The following is a 23,161-nucleotide window of genomic DNA, read 5'->3' as shown; positions in this document are numbered from 1 at the left end:
ATCACACTGGTCGAACTTTTTATGACCAAGCAGTACCTAGAGTGGAAAATTGCCATCAGCCTAGTTTTGTCAACAGTGTGGAATATATGTGAGATCCAAGGCAGTTGCTGAAAGACCAGCCACGGGTGAAAGATGGAGCGCTGCGCTGCCACAGAGCATGGCCATGAGAACAGAGATCTTTTTGACAATTACTGCCAAAGTGCTACTGACAAAATGTAATGATACAACTTTCATTTTGACACAATCATTATTACTCACCTAGGCCATAATAATAAGACTCTACAGAGAACCTGGTAAATACCAGCTTGTGTGTTTCCACTTAGATCTTGACAAAATGAATGGCAATAAATAGGCAAGTCAGAAGACTGGCTTTTAAAAGCCAGGCTTCTCTTTGGAGGGACTTCTACAAATCTCTGAAGTTTTAAGTCTCATCTTCTAGAACTTCTTAAGGTTCCTCTGAAGAATCCTCTTCAGACTTCTATCTAGAAGACTGCCAAACTATTTATTGTGTAATAAGTTTACATTAGTAGCTGTAGAGGAGCAATGGAAGATAGGAAATGTGACATCTGTATTTATAAAGACTCCTTATAATAGTGACAAGAACTAAAGATCAGTAGTCCAACTTTCACACTTGAAAATTCAGAGTAATGGTAATAAATAACAAAGCTACTGGGTCCATGGGCAAATGTGGGAAGTGGGCTTTTGTGAGAATGTGATGCCCTACAAACGTATTTGTAGCTTGTGAAGGGGGATTATGAGCATGTGGATATGAGAGTACTTCTTCCAAGGTCTGCCACCAAAAGCTCATAAAATTTTGGTATCAAGGGACTAGGTGAGCTGCATTATTTGTAGGTAACCAAGGGGAGGCAGAGGAAAAGACAGGGCAGGAAATAGGGTATAAAATCATGTACAGTAGTGAGATGTTGATGTGCAGACATAGATATATATTCATGGTTACTCTTAGGGTATCACTAGAGGGATTAAGGATCAAGAGATCTCTCAAATGTTCAAGGATTCTCTCAAATGTTTTTGAAAGAAGAAGTTACAAAACTTTTAGCTGCTTTATGCCACTCACTGACAAAGAATGTCACAGATCCCAAAGTATAAAGCAATTCAGATAGGAAGGAATCATGGAGGATATTTCTCTCTATATATATTTCTACATATGTTTCTATATTTTTTGGATGTTTAAACACAGTGGTTTTGGTGAAATATCTGGTGCTTCAAGGTCATAATTTTATTGTTGGAAACTTGGAGGATAGATCAGGAAGGATCACTGTGTACTTCTTTAATAATGCAGCACAGGCCATGAAGTGAGGTAGAACACTAGAGTCCAAACCAGAATATCTTTTGTTCTCTTGGCAAAGTGTCATTAAATTAGATTTCATGTCTCTTCTTGAAAACCTTGTAGTTACTCATGAAGACTTGCACATTTGATAGGTGACAGAACAAAATTCAGCTTGTTCATCCAAAATACAGTTGATCCAAACTACTGGTACCACTGACCAATCTGACCATTGCCAACCTGTAAATGTAAGTGCACAATAGTGACTTCTACATTCGTTGGAATTGGTAAAAGAGCAGAATGGAATGGCAAAAAGATACTATGACAAAGCTCTGATCAATGCTGTGGAATTCATTTGAGGCTTTGTCAAACACAGGTGAAAGTGACTCAGCAGCCCTGAGATCAGCTCAGCAGTAATGTTATTTAACTGCAAGAGTCATAAGTGGAGAAAGTCACAGGCAGAAAAGGTGGCCCATTGCCAAGAGAAGGAAGAACTCTGAAACGATAAGAACAAAATAAAATCTGGAAGAAGGCACAGAAGGAGTAGCAGAAGCTAAACCACTAGTGAAAAGATTTGTAGGGAAACACAGAAAAAGATGAAAAAGATAATAGATAAAGAGGAGATGCTACTGCTATAATGGGAAAAGGCAAAGCATTTCAGCAGGAGAATAAATGGGGAAAACAAAATGGACTAACAAAGAGGAAAAGAGGAAAAATTATTCTTAGCTAATACAGAAGGGAAATCAGATGTGTGGATCACTTCAAAGAAATCTTTGCTGTGGACAGCCCTTGTGCCAATCACTAGTGAAAGCTGGAAGCCATGAACCTGGTATTGACACAAGTTGCAAGAGGCTAAAAAACTCAAGTGAGATGAAAATTTGTGAAATTTCATCAGAAAAGCTGACAGCACTTGACAGTACCAGTTTAATGGCACTGAGGGAATTGTGTGATGAAGTCTGGGAAAAAGAGATTTTTCCTCAATAGTGAAAATGTTGGAATTCTATTTTGACTGGTCTGACAGAGTGATTTTCCTGAATATGACCTGGGAAGATGGTGAGGCTTCTGCAGTGTCAGAGAAGGAAAGGGACACTGGATGCAAAACAAGGAACAGGCTCAGTGCTGTTGATAGTTGTGTTATGTGTCTTAGAGGAGTCTTACAGACTTACAATCTCCTCACAAAGGAGTCTGTAAAGGAACAGGCTCCTCTTATTTCCTTGGTTGTCAAAGGTTTTGACAGAGTTTGAGTATGAGGATCTTGCAGAACAAATTTCAGCCTTACTTGTGGCTGTATACAGAGGTGCAAAACATTCTCTAAGTTGAATAACTAAGGAACAAAACAGCTGAAGGTGATACTAGCAAAATCTTTATGTGCTGTGGCATTATTATTGATTTAATAATGCAAACATCACTACAAAAAACACGTCCAAAAAGTATGAGGCTAAGCTAACAAAAGTAGCTGTTTAGACAAGGACAGAAATCATGTTAAAACAAATATTCTCAAAAATGGGAAGCTGAACAGTAATTTTGTAAGAAAAAGCATCAACAAAATAGTAGAATTCATCTGTGCAAGCAGTGATGTGTGGACCAAGGGAGAGCTCAAACAGGGAGTGACCAACGGCAGCATTGGTTACATACAGTGTAAGGGTAGCAAAGCTGCTCGAAGGAAACTGAACATTCAAATAACTATGAATAAAAATCAGATTTTTTTAAAATTTCATACTTAACATAGGGCTAGAAATCTACCAGAGCCTTAAAGAGAAAACCAGCTGCATTGTAATCGTGTTTTTGTTAAGGTGCTGGACTGTGGAAGGACATTACCTGCAAAGAACCTAAAAGGCTCATCAGTTATAAGGCTGCCTTTTCAAATGAATGGGAAAGAAGAGCTGAAAATAACTGACCTTTGCATAGCAGCCTACCACCTCAAACAGGGAGCTCTCGGGTAGAATACAACTGCTGTGAGGAATTGTAAGTGCCCTTAAGAAATGCCAAGAACCTCTACTGGCAAAGAGAACAGAGAAGTTGATCTCTGCCATCGAGTGGAAGAGACTAATTGCTATTTTGTGATGAAGGAGAGATGAGAATGTGCTGCCAGCCTTGACTCATGCTAGACCTTTTCAGAAGGGTCTTGTTTGCTGGGAATTCTCATTCAGATCAGTACTAAAGGCTTCAAAGTGGTTGCACTAAAGCCAAACTATTTTGCCCTCATCTCAGCACCCTGTGGTGCTGCCAGGTTCTGGAAATAGGGGAACAGAGAGCGAGTGAGGGGATCTGGGCTTTCCATATTCCTGCTGCACCTGTGGCCAGTGTCTCTGGATGTACATCCAGCATGTCAAGGTAAAATTGGTAGTAGCGAGCACACTTGGAAAAGGTTGGTTTTAGATCTGAAAAATAGTGGAAAAAATGCTTAGAGTTCAACACAGTAATTTGGAATGGTGTTGTCATATGGCATTAATAGTGATGGACTGTGATTGAACCCTTTGGAATAAAGGCCTTTGCCCTGTTCAAGGCCATTTCCAATCTCAAATACTGGAAATTTTTACCTAAATGACCTTTTATTGTACTGGTCTTCTCCACCCCTTCCCTCCCCAGCTCCCTTTTTATGAACATTTGGGAACTGTTGGAAATACAGAAATACAAATACTTTTAATGAGAAGAAGAAAATATACATCTTGAACACTGATCAAGGTAAATACAGTTAACAGGACCATATGCCTAATCATCAACAGGAATAAATAATTTTCCCTCTCTTGAGGGAAATGTGGCAAATAATAGCTAGTGAATGTTTTAATATGTTTTTTATTATGTCAAATACAGATTTTCTATTTGGAATTCAGGGTGGCTAGATACACTCTGCCACCACTATCCCATTTTTTTATTTAGTGTAAATATATTTAAGTGTTCTGCTAAATATGATTTCAAAACTGTGAAGATAGTCCCTAAGCAGTGCAATTTTAAATACTGCACAGAGCTGCACATAGATGGAAAGGCAACATGCAAATTTATGCTGTAGTTCCCCTTTCTAATATTGAGAAATCAAGAATGTCTTTTCTCCCTTACTGCAGCCGCAGTAGGATACAGTAATTCAGAATGAGGTAATCACAGGCTATTGATGTGTGATACATCTTTAAATATTAAAGCATGCTGGCTTTGCAAACATACCTCTTTTTCTAATGTAAATCAGCCAATCCTTTTTCCTTTTTTTTTTTTTTTTTTTTTTTTTACTACTCCACAGTGGCATCTTGATGTGCTTATGCCTGGATGGTTTTCATCTTTGGTGCACATTCTGCTTTTTTTCTCCCTAGACAACAATTTCTGACATTTCAGCTGAAGTGGAAACTTGATAGAGGGAAGATCTTGTGCAGATGGAGCAGCTGCCTTTACATGCTGTGCTGGTGGGCATACCTGATAGTTCACTCAATACACATTCCGTGCAGTGCATTAGACACCCTTTCTTCATCCTATCCTAGGGTGAGAACCTTGTTTCTTGTGATTTCTCAGGAAGTTTATTGTAGTCTTCAGGTGTGCAAGTTTAAAGATATTGCCGACATTGTTGTCAAAACTGTTGTTTTTAGTCAAATCCTCATTTCCTTTATTTGCGTGTCCCTTCCCATTTTTCTGTGTAGGTAAGATGTGCCTTTAGGGGTGCTGTACTTTCTTAATTCCTGCATAAGTAATTTAAGAGTGCCTTATTGGCAAGATAAGAAGTGCAGGGGCCATTAACCTGGAGCTACAGTTGATTCTCAGGGAGCATGTACTGGCTGCTGGAGTTCCCAAAAACAGTAGGCATGGCTGCAGTGTTTGCAGGGTATTGTGTGTATTCACTTCATAAGGCCAAAGGTTTCACATAAATGTGTATTTGCATTTAATACACAGTTTAGAGGCATCAAGTACTTGTGAATAGAAAAATAAATTACCGACACTTTAGGCCTAATGAAAACTGAAGTGTGAAGAAAATAAAGATCTAGATTTGAAACATGTTCATTGATTTCAGTTCAGCCTCATTAAGAAGAGCTAAGGAGAAGAGCAGGGTGGTAGGAAGCAAAAAAAAAGCACTCTAGATAGAGTCTACTCCTAACGGACAAGGTAGGTCATAAAAATGGCTTTTCATCAATACTCAGCTGTAGCTCTAAGGATTCAAAAGCTGCAATCTGTATAACTTTATATTAAGCCAGTGCTTGTCTCTACAAAGTTGAATTGCACAACACCTTAGGGGGCCCATCTGGAAAACATTCATGGTTTTTCAAGGACTGTACTGCCTTCAAAGTGATGTCAACCAGCCATGGATTGTGACACATTTGCTCCACTTTGACATTGAAACCGATTCCTTGCCTTTTCTTTCTTAATGTTTTTCTACATAAGACCCTGTGGACTGTGAATCATTGCTACCTTCTGTTCTACCAGTATTCAACAAAACAGAGCCCCAAAGTTCAAATGAATGGAACTGGTAGTGCACTTTCACTGTAGGGTGCTGGCAAGGATATAGCTGTCAACAAAGAAGAAGCTGTAGCAGCCTTGAAGGCCTATGTCCATTTAATTCTATTACACTGATTTCACTTAAAAAATAAATTATGAAAAATTAAGTAATTGACTGCTTGAATTCCAGCAAATATTTTTCAACAATAACAACTATTACCTCATAGAAGAGTTTTTCCAGGGTTGTTTCAAAGTCATCAATTAAACTGAGCAAACTGCTAGGATTTTTGCTTGTCTTTTACTCTCTGATTCCTGCTGAGTCTCATATTTATAGCCCTTGTAGAGTGTCTGAGTAGACTGAGTGGTCTGTCACATGGTAATAAGCTTTCCCCACTGATTCTTTGATGCAGTAACTTCAGGACAGTTGCATTTATCTGAAGTTTCATTTGGGTTCCTGAATGGGCATTTACGGATTTGCTGGGAAGAGATTTCCTATCATGTCAGCAGAATAACAGCAACATTATTTATTTATCCTGCTATTTGTCTTGGAGTTCTATCCTGCTGTGAACCTTCCTTGTACAATCAATAGCAATAGCGAAGTCCCTGGTGGCTTGCATGAGGTGTTTGGCATGCCTCCCTCTCCAAGAGAAGACTTTTGTCTGAAGCAGACCTTTCTTTTTTTCTTTTTGTTTTAAGGGGCTTGTAGTATGACCCCATTTTGATGTTGAAAGACTAATTTAACTAAGGAGAAGCTCTTATGAAGATGAGAAAATAGGGTTTTTTAGAAGTTTTACCCAGAGAGAAGAAAGAAGTAATGTAAATTAAGAAACAGGGAAAGAAAACACCAGAAAAAGATGTAGCACGAAAACTTTCAAATAGCAGAAATAAAACTGTATTGGAAACCTTATTCTAGGAAAAGTCTTGCAATTTTGTGCTGCATATTTGTAACTGCAAAACTTGTAGTTAATGGTAGAGTGGTCAGAGAAACTTTGTGGTGTTTTTAATATTTTGGTTGTTTGGTTGGTTTTGCCTATATCATGTGGTACAAGCTGAACACAGATCACTCAGACTGAAACATATTCCTGTCTTCATTCTTTTCTTCATTTCTTTGGGTAAAAGTTGAAGGTTTTTAGGAGCAGGCTCACGCTGTCAGCTTCTCATTAGAACTTTGTGCTATGAACACGATCACATTGCTATTGCCTTCCTTGTTACAGCCATACCTCCCCCTGTCTGGAATTAAATCATGACATTTTTCTCTGACATCTTCTCATCAACTTCAACATAGCAGAAAAGAAACCTTGATCTTCTCCTACTTCCCTCTAGGACATCCCAGCTCCTCCTTTCATAGTTACTGTGACAACCTGCTTGTTAACAAAGATCGTTTTGAACTCTGGAGATTTCTGTGTTTCTGGCTATGTCTAAGCCTTGCTGAACTCCTTCTGAGCTCCCTTTTAATAAATGTTTTCTGCCAGTCTGCAGTCCTAAGTTTGTTGTCTTAGCTTGGTGTCTTGTGTCTTGACTATTGCCATGTCCTTTCAGCTGGCCTTGGCAGATGCAGTCACAGCCTGCTCCTGTCTGTTTGAAATGATGCTGCCCATGATTTACTGCTCTGCCACTTTCTGCTGTCCTCATTGCATCTCTCTCTTGACACCATACATGAGCTGTGTATCTCTGGTGGTTTTTTTCAGCTCCCACATGAGGTTTTTCTGTCTCCTAATGCCATTTCTTTGATACAGAAGTGTCAACACCAGCCTCATCTTGTTACCTTTTCCAAAAAACACCCCCTGTTCCCTTCATACTTTCCTCATGCTTGGAGGCTTTTTGAGAGCATCCCCTGCTCTCCATATCATGTCTTCAGATTCAAGTGCTGACAAAGTATTTGACTTAGAGTGGGATAATGATAGGCTGGGACTAACTACTAATTGCTAGTTCTGAAATGTGATATTGCCTTGTTGTTCCATTGCTCTTCTCATCTGTCCTTATCCATATGCTGTCCCTTGTTTTAAACTCCTGACTTTGTGCAGATAGCACAGCCATTTTCACTAATTCCTTGTGCAGGGTCTGCACTAACATGAGGCTTCCCTGGAGCTGGGCCTTTCAGCAATACATTGGAAGGAAGAATAAGTTATGCATAGCAGTATTTCCTTAAAAACAAATGTGCTTTTATTTCAGTGAAACATACATTACGTGATCTAAACTTAATGGGGGATTACTTAGCTTAATAAATTCTGAAGAGCTGAAAAATCTCACCCGTTTTGGGATTAGGATTTCTCAGATGCAATCATAAGGTTTTCATTTAGAGTGATTTAGCATTTGGGTCTTGTAAAGTAAAAGTGAATAAAATAAACTGAAGTTGGATTTAAAACCTTCCAAAGTATGAGGTTTTGACTGATCTGAAATTATTCAAATGACTTTCATCTCTAGTTAATTTGCCTTCTAAGTCATGAAAATAATGAGAATTTTTTTACTTCAAACAGATTTATTCTAATGCTTCTCACATAATTTTCAGCTTGTTTCCTCTGAGATGTTATGAATCTTGAACTTTGCAGTCAGACCTTTTACCATAAACTGTTTATTTCTGTGTGATTGAGCTACAGTTTATTCAGACAATTTTATTGAGCTGTGGTTTATCTATAACAGGAGAGGCCATGTTGGATAAGAAAGCTGAAATTCAGTTCAGGTATTCTGAAGCTATTTGTAAACTAAACAGACCTACCTCCTGCTCCTGAAATTTGGTTTCCTGTTTCATCAGATTTTTTGTGTATTCAATTTAATCTCCTGGTAATTAGGCAACTATCAATATTAGAGTGCATTTTATTATTGAAAGTAATGTGTTTGGATCTTCATTTAATTTCTCTGTTAATTGAACGCATAACCTAGTGAAACACTTTAAGTGATCCAGATTTTTGATGATTGTCATTGTACGTATTCATCTTTTGAATTAATCATAAAGCTGTGAATAGACTGAAATTGAATTTAGGTATTTACCTCATTACTGATTTTCTTTGATGTATATATTCACCACTATTGGAGGCAAAGCAGGTGTCTTGATCTAAGCAGCATGTCCCCAAGGAAGGAGTTTCTGCTCCTATAAGAAAAGATGTCCCTGGGACGTTAACCATTTTTATTGTGAGGGCTCTTCACCAGCAAATACTGTTTTCTCAAATGTCTGTCTTGTATGTGGTGTAGTGCAACTTAGATGCAGCAATGCCCATTTTCTAAATGCAGAACACCTTACCTTCATCATGACATGTCTCAACAGATTTTATTTGTATAACAGAAAGGATCAAGGGCCACATGAATTGAAAAATTAAATATTTGGGGATTCCTTGGATGCCTGAAATCTTGTGTACTTGTAATAAAATTGCTTTATGATTGATGGCCTTTGCTATTCCTGACTTTTTTCAAGTAAAAAGTAAATTTAATAATTATATTCTGTTTGAGCTCAGCTGTAAGCAGTAATAGAAAAAAAAATTGACCTTCATGTAAGTCTTCTTCAAAGGCTTGAAAGGGAAAGGAGAGAACATGAGGATTATATTTATTTGGTTTAGGAATGCTGCACAAAACCTGTAAATGCTGGAAAATTCTGACAATTTGTCAGTACAGTTTAAGTGGCAGCCTGTAAATGTAGGACTGTTTTTGGAAAATTGGCCTTTGCTGTATTTCTGTACTTGAAATCTATATTCTATTAGGAGGCTATGATTCAAACAGGTTAAAAATATTTGTTAGTGTGATGAAAGTTTGAGCAGGACACACAATTTCATCTTCATTATTTTACAGAGAAATTTTCAAAAGAGATTTAACTTTTTCTCCCTTGAAGAGTTTTTTCTGCAGTTAGCTGGGAATGAGTTGTTTGAAATTTTGTACCGCAACCAACAATAATAAAATTAAAGCAAAGCCTTGTTACAGAATTCAACATTTACGTTTGCATGGGTAGTGGTCCTAATCAGTCCCTGAATTTATTATAAAGACAATAAATAACATATGACACTACTGTTATAGATTACTACCTGAGGATTCAGAGGACTCCTTCCAGTTGTTTTCATGCCCATTCTTTAGTCCCCAGTACTCCTCTTCTGGGTATGAACAGTATTAGGTTGCCCACCACAATGAAATATAGTTCCACTCTTTTCTGCAGCTCCTGATGTCAGTGTCTGGGAACTGGAACTCCAACTTCTGTTTCCTAACAGAAGAGCCAAACATCTTGCTACTGCTCAGCCTTGGGGACAGAAAGAAGAATCTGTGCATTCTGTTTCTTAAAAGTAAACTTTAATTGAGATAAAATGCCTGAAATTTAGTTTTTCCACCCAGCTCTTTCACTAAAAAAGATAAAAGTGTCTTTGTATTTGGGAAAAGCTATATGGGATAAGACAGAGGAAAAAGGTTCAATGGGCTTTAGAAAAACAGCTCGTGGAAATCAAGACAAAAATGTAGTCATACTGGAAAATTTTTTTTTTAATTGGGAAGGTGTATTTTAGTAAGAGAAGCAACTGGTAATAAAACATTTCTGATCACGTATTTCAATTTGACAAAAATCTCTTCTCACTTCTTTAATTTAGTAGAAGTAAAGAACTACCTGTACCAGGAATAAAAAGAATTTGAAGAGGAAAGGTTTTCAGAGAAGTAAGAGACAGATTTTGGAATACAGCCCTGTAAGGTCTCATCACATCTCCCATGTCCTCACGTGCAGAGTGGGATGGATCTGCCTGACCTGCACCCCAAGGGTCCTCCTGGGAGCACTGCAGAGCGAGCACATTGCCTTCACATCTACCTTTAGCTGCACTTTTTATTGCACTTCTTTTGAGACAATTTGCATAGTAATTTTTCTAGTCACCTCAAATATGTCAGCTTAGCACAGCAGAGCAAACCTGTGCCCATTCTCTATATTTTCTTGCCTCTCTACCATTCTGTCTTGTATCCATATGTGCTTACACATGGAGTGTAGATACACTTTCCAGTTTAATAAATATGAATGTGTTCAAAGTTGAGATTAAAGAAGAAGTGTAGTTGTTGTTTTTTTTTTTTTTTTCTCTAATAGTTTCTGATATGCTTTATTTATCTGAAAGGCAAGCGCACATTCTGGTGAAAACACTTTTATAAAAGGAAATTTTCTGTAAATCACAGCCCTCTTTGGTCATTCTTTATATTGCAGAAGTGGCAGAACTGTTTAACAAAAGTGAAAAAAATCAAAATAAAACAACCTTTTCCCCTCACTAGGTTTTCATGGTACCATGCTTATATAATACACAGTGACATGTGGCCCTGGAGGAACCTGCAGTCTTGCTGGAATGACACCAAAAGTCTACCATTAATTCAGTCCAGTTAATTCAGTATTACACAATGTAACCAATAAAGAATGAGTTTAATTTTATTTTGGATTTTTTTTCTCTGCTATGAAAATACTCTGACACTCATATCACTGATTTATGTGATGACCAGGGTGGATCATGCAAGCTTGACTGACAGCTTAATAAACATTACTGTGGAAGTGTTACACTGACAAAAGTGAAGGTACCTTTATGAAAATGACACACAGAGAGAATTTTCTAATATTTTGTGTTGGTTTTGTCTTCTAGAGTATCAGGGCTTCAGGGCTGGTGCTGCTGGAAACCATTCTTTTTGGATCACTTCTTCTGTACTTCCCAGTAAGTCAAACTATAACTTTTAAGAAAAAAAATTATACCCTTGCCTACGTTTTAAAAGTGTATGAATGACTCTGGTGAAAATATAAATGTAAAATTAATTATTAGTTTAATCTGACCACAAAATGTGCTGTGCTCTTCAAGTATTCTTAAAAACACTCAAATCAAATGTTTTACTATATTTGTAAGAATTCTCCATTTTCAATTTGGTAAAAATTGCCAATGGTTTAACTGGAAGTTTTTGGGTGTTCGGTGTTGAGATTTTGCTTTATAAGAAAATACCTCTCTGATCTATGGTGTGGGGAAAAAAAGCAAGGTATGTAAAAGGAAGACACTGATTATACCAAATATTTCTCTGGAATGTAGTATAAATGAGATTAATTATTTCAGTGCATTACTGGCATATATTTTGATGTTTCTGAAGGTATGTGGCATCTTCAACACCATGTATTCAGGAAAACTAGATGGCACTACCCTTACCCTGTAAGTGGAAAAAAAAGTAATTTCATAGTCACATGAGAAATGTATCACAAAACTCAAAGAAATATCTGTCCATTCTCTTTTCAAAAGTCCCAGAAAAGCTGAGCTTGTTAATTGCCACATAAACCCAAAATAATGACTAGATAAAGCAAGACATCAAAGTGTATATTGAACAAAGTTGATAGAAAATATGCAGGTTGGGAGACAATCAAAGATGGAGTTGTGGACTATTTTGAAATATGTTTATGTTCTCTTTCCCTTAGTAGTGTCAGAATTCTTTGTGCTTTTACAGACCATCATGTAGTCACTGAAAGATGAGCTGGATGGCAAAACTCTTCAGTAGCTGCAGAACAAGTAGGAAATAAACTGCAGTAGAATGTGTGAAGAATACTATAAATAAACACGAACCCTAGTGGAATTTTTATACATTCTTTTTTGAATTGTGTGGGCTTTTCAAGTTCTAAAGAAAAAGTGTGTGCATTTCTAGGATAGTTTTATGTATTTTTTCATCCTTCACTTTGCAGAAGTCAGGGAAATTAAAGTTTTTGGTTTTTCATGTTGGACAAAAGTTTTTTGCAACTTGCAATAAATATATCTCCTATGGGTTTTCAGAGCTTCTTTCATATTTCTTTTCAGTGAACAGAACAGAAAGCCCATGCACTGCTTCCTCAGCTGGTGCTGTGGAGCATTTACAGAAATTAATTTCTGTAAATTCAGAAATTTACAGAAATTCCTTTCATGGCTGTCTCCTCTTTGCTTTCTCAGAGAACCCTGGGCCAGGTTGGCTTCCCCAGGCAGGTGCTCAGTTAGAACCACTCAGTGACTGTACAGCCTCAGCTCCAAAGTGTGAGAAGCCTCATCATAGCTCACCAGAATTGTGTCTGCAGTCTGCTCCCCTGTCACCCATCCTTCAGTTCATTTCCCAGTTCTTGTCTTGGTCCTCCATTTGTTGTGCTCCACGAAGGACAAACATCCTTTGGTGGCTGGCTGCAGGTACTCAGCACCTGGGACACTGAGATACCGCTGTGGAAAATGACTTCTCTCAGCTGGTGACTTGAAGACCGTGGTGTTGGATGCAAGAGCTGGTGACTATACACAAACTTTAAATGCAGAGGGAGAAGAAAGGAAGTGGTCCTGGGAGGGAGCATTTCAATAACCCAAGCATCCCCTCAGCTCTTCACTGACATTTAAGCCCCTTTTTCATTCTCACTGACATTAAGGATATTTAATGTATGAGTGCAAAATGACAGTTTGACGTATTATGAAGAAAAAAATTTTTGCTGGAAATTGCTGAGTAGCCCATGTCCCAAATGGGATGTAGATACTTGACCAGAGTTTATCTTTCTCTGCAGATCTCAAGTTCCTACCGTATAAAACTGTCCACTGAGAACACATTCTATTAGAAATGAATAGGTAAAGTGTAAGACTTGGCTTCTCTCTTCTAGCAGTTTTGTGTTCCCACGCTCTTTGCTGGGGCACTCTTCTTTCTTATACAGGGAATTACTAATCAGGCTGTTACTCCTACAGACCCAGGAAAAAGAAAGAGAGCAATTTTATCATTTCTATTTTGAGGGTTTTAGGGGAGGGATGTAGGAAATGTGGTAGTGGGAGGTCCTTTGCATTTTCAGACAGAGAAATTAATCCTGATTCCACCAACTGGAAAAATATGGTTTTATAAAACCAAAGAAGATCAAAAAGATCAGCTTTCCAATATCTCTGTCCCTCAATTCACTGCAAGGAAGTTTTCATCAATTTCTGATTCATGGCAAGACAGTGAAACAGTAAATGTGTGAAAGATATAGGGCATAGTCTTTTTGAGAAAGAAAAGCTGCAAGGTGTGAATTATGAGGGGTGGGTCCTTTGCAATGTGAACTTTTGTTGTTTTGCTGTACATGGACAGAATCTAAATGTGCTCACCTGCTTATTGTCTGGGAAAGGAGCACAAAGCAGAGAAGAATGACACAAGAAAGAAAACCCAAGCTTTGAAAGAGTCTTGTTTTCACCAGCTGACATTCACACACATATTCATTCATAGCAGGGTATAGAGCATATATGATCAATATATTATTGTTGGTCACAAGTCATGTAGCTGCAAAGCAGATTTTATTTTTTCTGGGTCATATTTGTTTACTCCTTCATGTTATTTGGTGTTTTTATTTGCTTCTGAGAGGAATGGGGAATGTTTTGTGACCTAGAGATGTGGTTAAAGACGTAGTAATATGTGCCCTGAGGTCATTGTTTCAGCTATTTGATTTGATCCTCATTTTATGCTAGAGGAGTACGTTAGAGCTCTAAGACTAGTTAATATAGATCTCACATCTTATACACCCAAGTTAGGCTGTGTTTTCCACAGATAGTATGAAATGTGACTTAACGAATGGAATGGAGTTCATAATGCAGTTCATAACCCCTGCAATAGGGTGTTGTCTTTTAACACGAGGCTGTTTCCTTCTTCTATTGTGATTTGGATGTAAAACTAAAAAGCTTTGCTTTCACAATCAACCAAGTGTGGAATTACACAGCTTGGCTTAGTGCATGTAACAATGTAAAGATACTTAGGGATGGCATTTCAGTTCTAAATAACTGAAATCTCTATTCATTTGAGGATTCAGTGCAAAATTACACTCTTGTTTTTAAAAAACAAAATCCCCTTAGATTTTCTCAACACTGCTTTAAGTCTTTGGCATCTTTGTTCTCTGGTCTTCTACACTTTGCTAATTCTTTCTTTCTAGATCTGTTTACTCAGTCTGGCTCGGATTGTTTTGAGAGTCTTCAGCATACAAATTTCACTGTGTCTAGAAGGGGTTTATTCCATCTCTGACTTTCCCTACCCTCCAATTAAATGAAAACCAAAACCTACTTTGTTACATTGCTGAATTTCTTTCACTAATTGTTGTTGTTTTCATGCCTACATGCAGTAATCTATTCATAGCATAACATCATTAATTGAAAAATAATATCACCAGTCAGCTGCTTTTGGTGAGAAAAACAGCTGTTACAATGCCCTTCTAACCAAATGGGAAGTGCAAATGATGGTCTCCACCTAAATTTATTATTCAAGTTCTGCTATACTCATAACAACACTGATCTTTCCTGAATTATAAGCAGGCAGATGAGCTTTGTCCATTACAAATGCACAATGCACAGATTTTACTCAGAAGTTCCTGGGCAGCTCACATTTCTGAAACTCTCATTTCTTATGTTTTCTGTAATCTCAGAGTAACATCTCTAATTTGCCTTTACTTAGTCTTTCCAATTATCAATGGATCTCCTCCAAATGAATGCTAGGCTTTCAAATTGATTTTGTTTTTATTTCTTTGTTCTTAGATTTTGAACAGAAAGCTGAAACCCAACCGTCTTATGGAGTAGTCCCTTAATTTCTCTACTTGGCATCTGAGGGGAGGAATCTCATTACTTTCCTTATCCAGAAACACTATTTTGAAACCCTGAGACCTTTCTTAACTCCCTGTCTTGCTAATGCTTGGAACATGCTACCACAAGTTTAAAAACTCTTTGCTTGCTACAAAGACCTTCAAATAAAGGGTCAGATCTCAGGTGATTTTAGACATCTGTGATGGACACAAGTTGAAAAATAGGAGATTCTGATAAGATATCAAGAAACTTTTTTTTAACTGTGAGGATTGTCAATTACCAAAACTCTTTGTCCAGAGTTTATGAAATTTGGAGGTGTCAGGACTTGACTGGGCCCAGGTCTGAGCAATGTGGTCTAGTTTTGGGCAGGGGGCTGGACTAGATGGCCTGCAAAGCTCCTTTGCAAATGCAATTCTGTGAGTCTGTGTTTCTTATGTGTGCATCCACAGGTGAGACAGTCACCCTGTGCTCACCATATCCTGAAGAGGACCTGGGCCTTTTATGACTTGTTTTAAACTTGGGACTTGAGGATGAGGTGCATCATGGCCAACACTTCAGGGACTATAAATGAAGTCTGAGGTACTTGCCTCAAATGGTGATGAATTCCATCCTAGGCAGCTAGGATTATATACTAATTAGTTATATATTAAATAGATTTATTAATATATTTAATTGTTCCCATATTAAATATGGGATATTAAATAGTTATATTAAATATGTATTAATATATATTTAGATATATTAAATAGTTCCCATACTGCTAGTCTACATTGACTGAAATGCCAAAATACATACAATGGATTGCATGATATAATCATATGATAGAATTTCTACAGTCTGTGATTGAAGTTAAGTGTGTATGATGATGCAGAGACCAAGGGAATAATTTCTTCTCCATGTTCCTGATATAGCAGATAAGAAGTAGTAGATTTAAATTCTAGCAAGTGAAAGTTGTTAGACAGTGAGGCTGAATCCTGTAACAGTGATGTCAGCTAGATCATAAGATGGACTAGCTTTGGAGGCTGCAGAGTATCTTTTTAAAAACTTACAATTTTTTCTTTCACTCTTCCCTTCCTTTGGCTAAAAAATAAAGTCCAAATTCATTACAGCTTTCCCCTGTTTTTCCAAGCTGCAAATGATAAAAAGGCAATATTGTTATCAGTTTAGAGAAATGGAGTTGTGGGCTGGAGGGCCTTGACTTCCTAATACTCATGAAGTAGTTGAGTAGTGAATCCTGGAATTAATTTTGTGCTCAGACATCCTGTTTCCTGTGTTAGGAGTTCGATCTGTTTCTGGGGTTGTCTTACTCCCTCTTTCACACTCAAACTAAAATCACCTACCCTTTTGTGTTATGAGAAGTAATAGAAAGTGGGGAGTCATAGAGCTTAGATATAGATATGGGGTTTTTTTTCCCCCTCAAATGATCTGTATGAGCGCTAGCATGGAAGAAATGAGCTGTGAAGTTTGGGAGCATGAGACTGTGGTAGGTCCATTAGTGTTAACAGTCCTGAGCAGAGCAAGGTCACTGGAAAGCTCTGGTTTTGACATTAATGAATGTGAAAATAAAACACTGCATAATATTCATATGTATTTGTCCCTCAAATAAGGGACGTGTTACAAAAGAACAGTCACTGTTTATTCCATACTTATTGATGTGCCCTGAGGCCAACTGAAGGTTTGCTTTTTCCAACACATTTAGTGCTGCAAGTCTGCTCTGATACCCCAGATGTTCCAGGTTGAGTCTTTGTCAGGATATAACCACATTGCCTTTACTTACAAAATGGTGTTTAAAGCTTTTAGAATGAACACTTGTCGTTCTATTCTTGTTCAGGTAAACAACATGCCTGTCTTTGGTGTTCATGTCACTGAAGTCCAAGGATGCAGTGTAAATATCTGCTCCAAAATAATCACTACAGATTTCCGCAGTACTCTAGGAAAGCGTCTTTTCATTTTATTTGGATCACAGTGGGTTAGATATCCAGCCAATGCAAAAGGCAGATTTTAAATACTATGTTGCAAAGATTTTGTATGTACATTGTATACTTGGCATAGAGGTGAGGGAACGAGGCAGATGATGCCGTAGTTAGTCTCTCTTGGTCAATGTCCCAGTCAGATGAATATATTTTTTGGAGTTAACATGAAACCAGTAAACCAATACCTTTTTTTTTGAGAGCCAGCTTGCTTTAAATGCAAAAGCCAGAAGTCAGCTGGTGTGTAATGCAAAGCTACACTTTGTAGCTGTGTAATGCAGAGGCTTCTTCGTTACAGGCTACAAAGTACAGAAGCCTTATAGGTACTGGAAACACTTGTGTCCTTGCCCTGAACCATGCTAAGAAAAATGTTTATGACTGCTTTTACTGATAGGAAGCAAGCACTGAATATTTTCTGCTTTTTGAATGTGTTTATTTAAAATGTCAGAATAATAAGATATATCTGATATTTCTTCATGGTTCTGTTGTCACTAATCTACATAGCTATCCTAAAAAATTTTGGCAGCTACTGTCAGGGAGATAACTAGAGGCTGTTGTATATGTGATTATCTACATTAAGAACTGTGATTAGGCAGAGCTATATGTCTCCTATCTTAGTTACATATTGGCATCTCTGTGTATATGACAAAAGTTTAAGGTATTGGAAACTCAGTCGAGCTATGCTAGAGCATAGTAGAGCTATGACATCATAAATTCTAAGAGATTATTATACAGGTGGAATTTGGTGAGGAGTATTTGTGTATGTTTTCTGTGTTTGTGTATGTCTGTGTGCTGTGTTCCCAGGTTACCTTAAGTTGGAAGGGACCTCAGGAGGCCTCTGCTTCACCTTCTGCACAAAGTCCAGTCAGCTGTAGGACTTCATACAAGACAAGGTTACTAAGGGCTTTATTTTTATAGGTCTTAAAAACCTGCAGGGATGGAGACTACCCAATCAGGTGGTGTGTAGGCATGCAATAAAGTCACGTGGTTGTAGTTTTTTTGGATAGTAATAAAATATGGGATGTTGCTGGAAGATATCATGGAATTTAAAAATGGCAGGCTGAAGATAGGTCATTGAAGGTACAGGTACTGATTTTACTGTTCTTTCACATCTTGGACTCCTGTGCTCATCCTTGTGGCATTCCTTGTGATACAATGACAAAACTCAATCTTCCCCTTCCGTGGATTTGAAGGTGCAGTAGGTATTGTAGGAAGGCATTGCTGGTTTTGCTGCTCTGAAAGCTTTTTTTGAGACCTAAGTTCAAAGGGCACATTTTTCAGAGTCTGGGTTCACTGAATAGCCAAGTATGTGTGTGAAGGGCCTGAGAGTAGGAGAGAAAAGGACAGCAGCCGGTGACCTGAGCCAACTGCCATGCTGGGTTTTTTGCTGACCCTTTTATTTTAAATTAATATATTTCACTGCCAGCTTGCAGGCACTTATGTGGTACAGTCTTGCCAGCCCTTCATTCAGAGAAATTAATCTTTTAGAGAGGGGAGCAGAGGAAGATCTTGTGGTCTTTCCTCTTTACTCGTAATTCCACCGAAGTAACTTGCATGAATAAACTTAGACATACATGAATTTGTAGAAAAAACTCTACATGAATATACTCTTTTCAAAGAAGTGATGTAAAACCAGACTACAGTCCTGAAAAACAGTGCACAGTTTTTATTCAGGGAATTAAAAAAAATTTTAATACAGCTTGAGCAGTAACATGTGCATAAGTTAAAAATGTGCTACATTTGAAAAGTGAAAGTGTGGGGAACTCTTTTCTGATCACAAAAAGTTTTGAAACACAGAAATTATCAGAGGGTAAAATGTGGGTGCATTCAAATGGAGGAAAATAGTGCTGGGACATATTCACAGTATGTTCCTTACTAAAACCTGGAACTATGCTCTAATAATCCATCCTCATTGCTCTGCTCTCCAAAGCTGAACCTTTGGTGCTTGGCAAGCACTCGAGCAGGAGACCAGAGCAGGGCCACTTCCATGCCAAAGAATTACTGAAGAACACCTGATTGTAACATTTAATCAGTGAAAGCCTTCATTTGGCCCACTGTTTCTGCTGCATTGGAGTTAGAAAAGAGGAAGAAAGTCTTTTATATAACACTTTTATGTTTAGGTTTTTATACATCTGTTTTATAATTCCTGTTGGGTCTCTGTGCATATAAGCTAGAAAGGAATCATTTTCTCTGCCAAACGTTTTGATGACCACATCGATCACTTGGAAAGTGAACTGAGTCAATAGCAAGATGCTTAGAATATGTTTGAATTTTACTCTAGTGACTTAAATTTATGAAAAAATTGACACATGAAAAAAAGGCACTCTCATGTATTCAAAGTTCAATTCTCATGTATTCATAGTTCAAAATATGCGATAGAACTTCTACAGGAAAGATATTGAAAGACAGAATATTAAATTTTTAATAAATTGTAAAACCAAAGAGGCAAGAGGTTTTGATAGTATAGATGAGCCATGATTGAGCTGTGCCAGAAAGGAAAATATAAAAAATTTTAGTCACCACTTACATATTTTCAGTAGGGCCTAGCCCTTGCATCAGTGGTTTACCTTCTGTCATTAGTTTAGCACCCGTGAGACTGCAGGTTGGTGAGAGATAAATTTCAGTCATTCTTTTTCACTTATTCAAGTGTCTTTCAGTGAAAGTTGGGGGCATATTCCTTTTTTTCCATCAAATGCCTTTTCTCTTTGTTTACTCATGCTTTCATACCTAAGACCCAAGGAGCAACACCTATAGTCAAGTGGAAGGTCTGGAGGTTGTCTTTAATCTTGCTGAGCCTGCTACCTTCAGCTGTTGCCTGCTTTGTGGTTGTTGTGATCTGCATCAACAAGAATCTGAAGCAAAATGAAAGCAGAAGCAGTTCATGCTTGAGCAAGACTAGAGTTAGATAAGCTGATACCACCATGCTGGTTCTGGTATGAAATTGGGTGCAGTTGTTAACCAATGCTGCCAGGGGGAAACTGGCAATATTATAACTCACCGTGCCTTGCAATATGAGACTGAAATAAGACATCGACTAGTATAATATATACAGGTGAGTGATAAAACATGATATCCTACCTATCATCTTCCATGTCACTTCACAGACTACTCTGCATCAACACAGAGGAAAAGTAAAAGAGTCTCCATCTCAAAGCCTGTTCCCTGTGAATAATACAGGAGCTGAATTATGGGGGTTTTTTTCTCCTTTGGTTTTTCTTCTCAGTCTCTCTTCTTTTATGTATGAATGCATTTGGTATTTCCTAACCATCTACTCAGATTTTAAGTGTTGCACCATGAAGGGTGATTAATGGTTAATGATTAGGAGAGATAAGAAATTCAATACATTACAATGGAGAAAGAGAAGAGTTAATGGTTTTGGAAGAGATCCTTAAGGAAGGAGATTTCATCCATCAGAGATGAGGCTGCCATAGTCATTCCACAAGCTGAGAACTGAGAAGGCAATGGTATCTTTATGGTTTTTAATATCAACTGCTAGAAGTTGAGCAGTTTGCAGTTTGCAGGCAAAAGTGTATGACAACTAGTGAAATCTTTGCACTGGAAAAATTTTACAGAATTATAATACTGATAGTGCAAAGTTTTTATTACTGTGTAGCACTTCTAAATATATCCTTTCTAAACTCTGAGATAAGAGATCAGTAGAATTTTAATCATTGCTTTTAACCCAAGACCACATATCATCTGATGTAAATAGGAAATTAGCTTTTTGCTTGTAGAGAGGAACTGGAAAAAGTAATATAAACATTTATGAGAGTAGAGACAAGTTTACAATACAACATATAAGTTGCAATATGAAATTATCAAAACACATCAATGAATACAAGCTGTTCTGTATTTCTGTTAGGATTGATAATAGTAGAGTCGTCTGACAAAAAAAAATCAAAATTTAGTTTGCCAGGGTTAAAAAATGAAGAGTTAGGGGCCAGCAGGACAAAAATTTGCCATGTAACTAGCCAGATGTATTTCTGAAAATGAGACATTCAGACAACTAGTGCCTGGGTCTAAATCTGCATCACATCAAGTAGAGAGAGATGAGATTTCTGTTCTTAAAAGTAACAACAGCACTGCAGATGCAACAAAAGATATTCATTAGAGCAAGCAATTAGTCATTACAAAAAGCAGCTTTTTCTTATGTGTTACAAACTTTCTTATTTCTTAGATATAACTCTGCTTATTAGAATCACATACAAAAAGCACTCTTTTCAGCAAACAGTGTTTTATACAAACTCTTTAATTTCTAGATTTTCTGCCTTTCTGGGACTAAGCACAGATCTACAAATATATGCAAGTTTGGAGGAAACTATTAGGAGATATCATGTTCTTCATAAAAAATATACAGTATCCCTGTGCTGATCTCTCTGAAATCTGAATCCAAAGTAAATTTCTTGTAGTGGCATGATGTCATGCAGTAAGTTCTGCACATTTTTGGGGGGAAAAAATGCAAAGAGAAATATGTCAATTCGATCAAAGTTCTTGTCAGAAATGGATGGCAGGGCTTCTAAGCTAAAAAAATTTAAAGGAATTCCAAGGTAATACATAATTACCTACAGAAAATAGAAGTATTAAATTAGTCTTTCATTGCCCAAAAGGTTGTAAGTGGAAGAAAGTAACATTTTATACAGTTCTCTCACATATCATTACATGATAATTTATCAAACTTAAATTATTTCAATCATCCACAATTTTCATTACTACTTGACCTTAATATTTTAAAGAAGCCAGGATGCCAGAGCCTTATTGCATATGGCTGAATCAGTTAAAGCAATGTAAAGAGAAAAGGAAAAGAACGATAGTGAGAAAATAGAATAGAGAACTTTCCACCAAGAATAAAAACACAGCAAAAAGTCCAATATGGGAACTGGAAAATTAATCCAAAATTGAGCAACCAAACAGTATAGAAATGAAAACAAGACACAAATGACATCTTGTACCTTAATACAGTCAGGACTCTTATTGTCACGACTACATGTTATAGAAGATATTTATAAAACCACAGATTGTACATTCAGTGCTTGTTCTTTGCTTGCCTACAGTTATTTCTCACTACTCCTTGCAAGCTTTCTTCTCCTTTCCTAAAACACCCCTTACATAATTGTGGAAGATAAATCTTTTATTCTTTCCTTTTGCTTCTTCTGTATTGATGTGTGGTTTCTCATCTCATATTTAAATTATGAACCCTTTGGTACAGGGATGTTTGGCATTGCTGCACCATGCACAGCAGGGTCCTGATCAATGAGTAAGAATCACATTACAAATGACTGTTACTAATAATAACAGTGAAAGTGTTTAAAAATATTTTATTAAAGGTGTGAGCAAGGACACAGTTAATGGTGAATTTCTCATATCTTCAAACGACTGGTAGCATGCAACTGTTTTTATACTTCTAGAGAGTACAGGTGCTTTATGAGAATTATCTGAGAATATTTGAGTTATGCTTGAAAAGATAAAACCATAAAAATACTAACAGCAAAAAGCCTAATACTGGTTCCATGTGAAACTGCTCTGCCAATTTCTATGGAGCTGCACCCAACTTGTATGAGAACACATGCATTAGCTGACAAACAAAGCAGCTGGAAATAGTAGAAGAAAATTCATTGTTCTCAGTGGAAAGCATCAGTCTGTGGGATTTAAGGAGACAGAGGGAATAGCGGTAAAGCTGGCAGTGTGAAGGAGCAACAGCAAGAAGAGGTCCCAGTTCTACTTAAATGAATATTTCTGTCCTCTTCTGAATAGACACGGAGTGTTGAACGTGTCCATTTTTAGGGGCCTGACCTGATCTCAAAAGGTACAGACTGTCCCAGAGGATGCACTCAAGCATTCCATGTACACTGGAGCAGCTCTGTCGGTCTGGGTTGAAACCAGGTCAGCTTCAGATCCCTGAGCTGCCTCACGGGGGGCATGCCTTTACACATAAGGGACTTTGGACTCTCTCAAACTAACCAGGAATTTAAAACTGCTTTTCCATGGTCTGACTCAGTCTC

General features: G+C 37.5%; 1 protein-coding gene across 1 annotated transcript in view; it reads left to right on the top strand.

Moving 5' to 3' along the window:
- GPR158 (G protein-coupled receptor 158) overlaps positions 1–23,161 on the top strand; it is a 184,029-nt gene that overhangs the window by 89,049 nt on the left and 71,819 nt on the right. Inside the window, exon 5 of the mRNA XM_038126816.1 lies at positions 11,275–11,343. Coding sequence (XP_037982744.1) covers positions 11,275–11,343 — 69 coding nt within the window. The remainder of the gene's footprint in view (positions 1–11,274; positions 11,344–23,161) is intronic.

This window comes from Motacilla alba, chromosome 2 (genome assembly GCF_015832195.1).
Source record: "Motacilla alba alba isolate MOTALB_02 chromosome 2, Motacilla_alba_V1.0_pri, whole genome shotgun sequence".
Classification (NCBI taxonomy): domain Eukaryota; kingdom Metazoa; phylum Chordata; class Aves; order Passeriformes; family Motacillidae; genus Motacilla; species Motacilla alba.
This window is presented reverse-complemented; position numbering and strand designations above follow the sequence as displayed.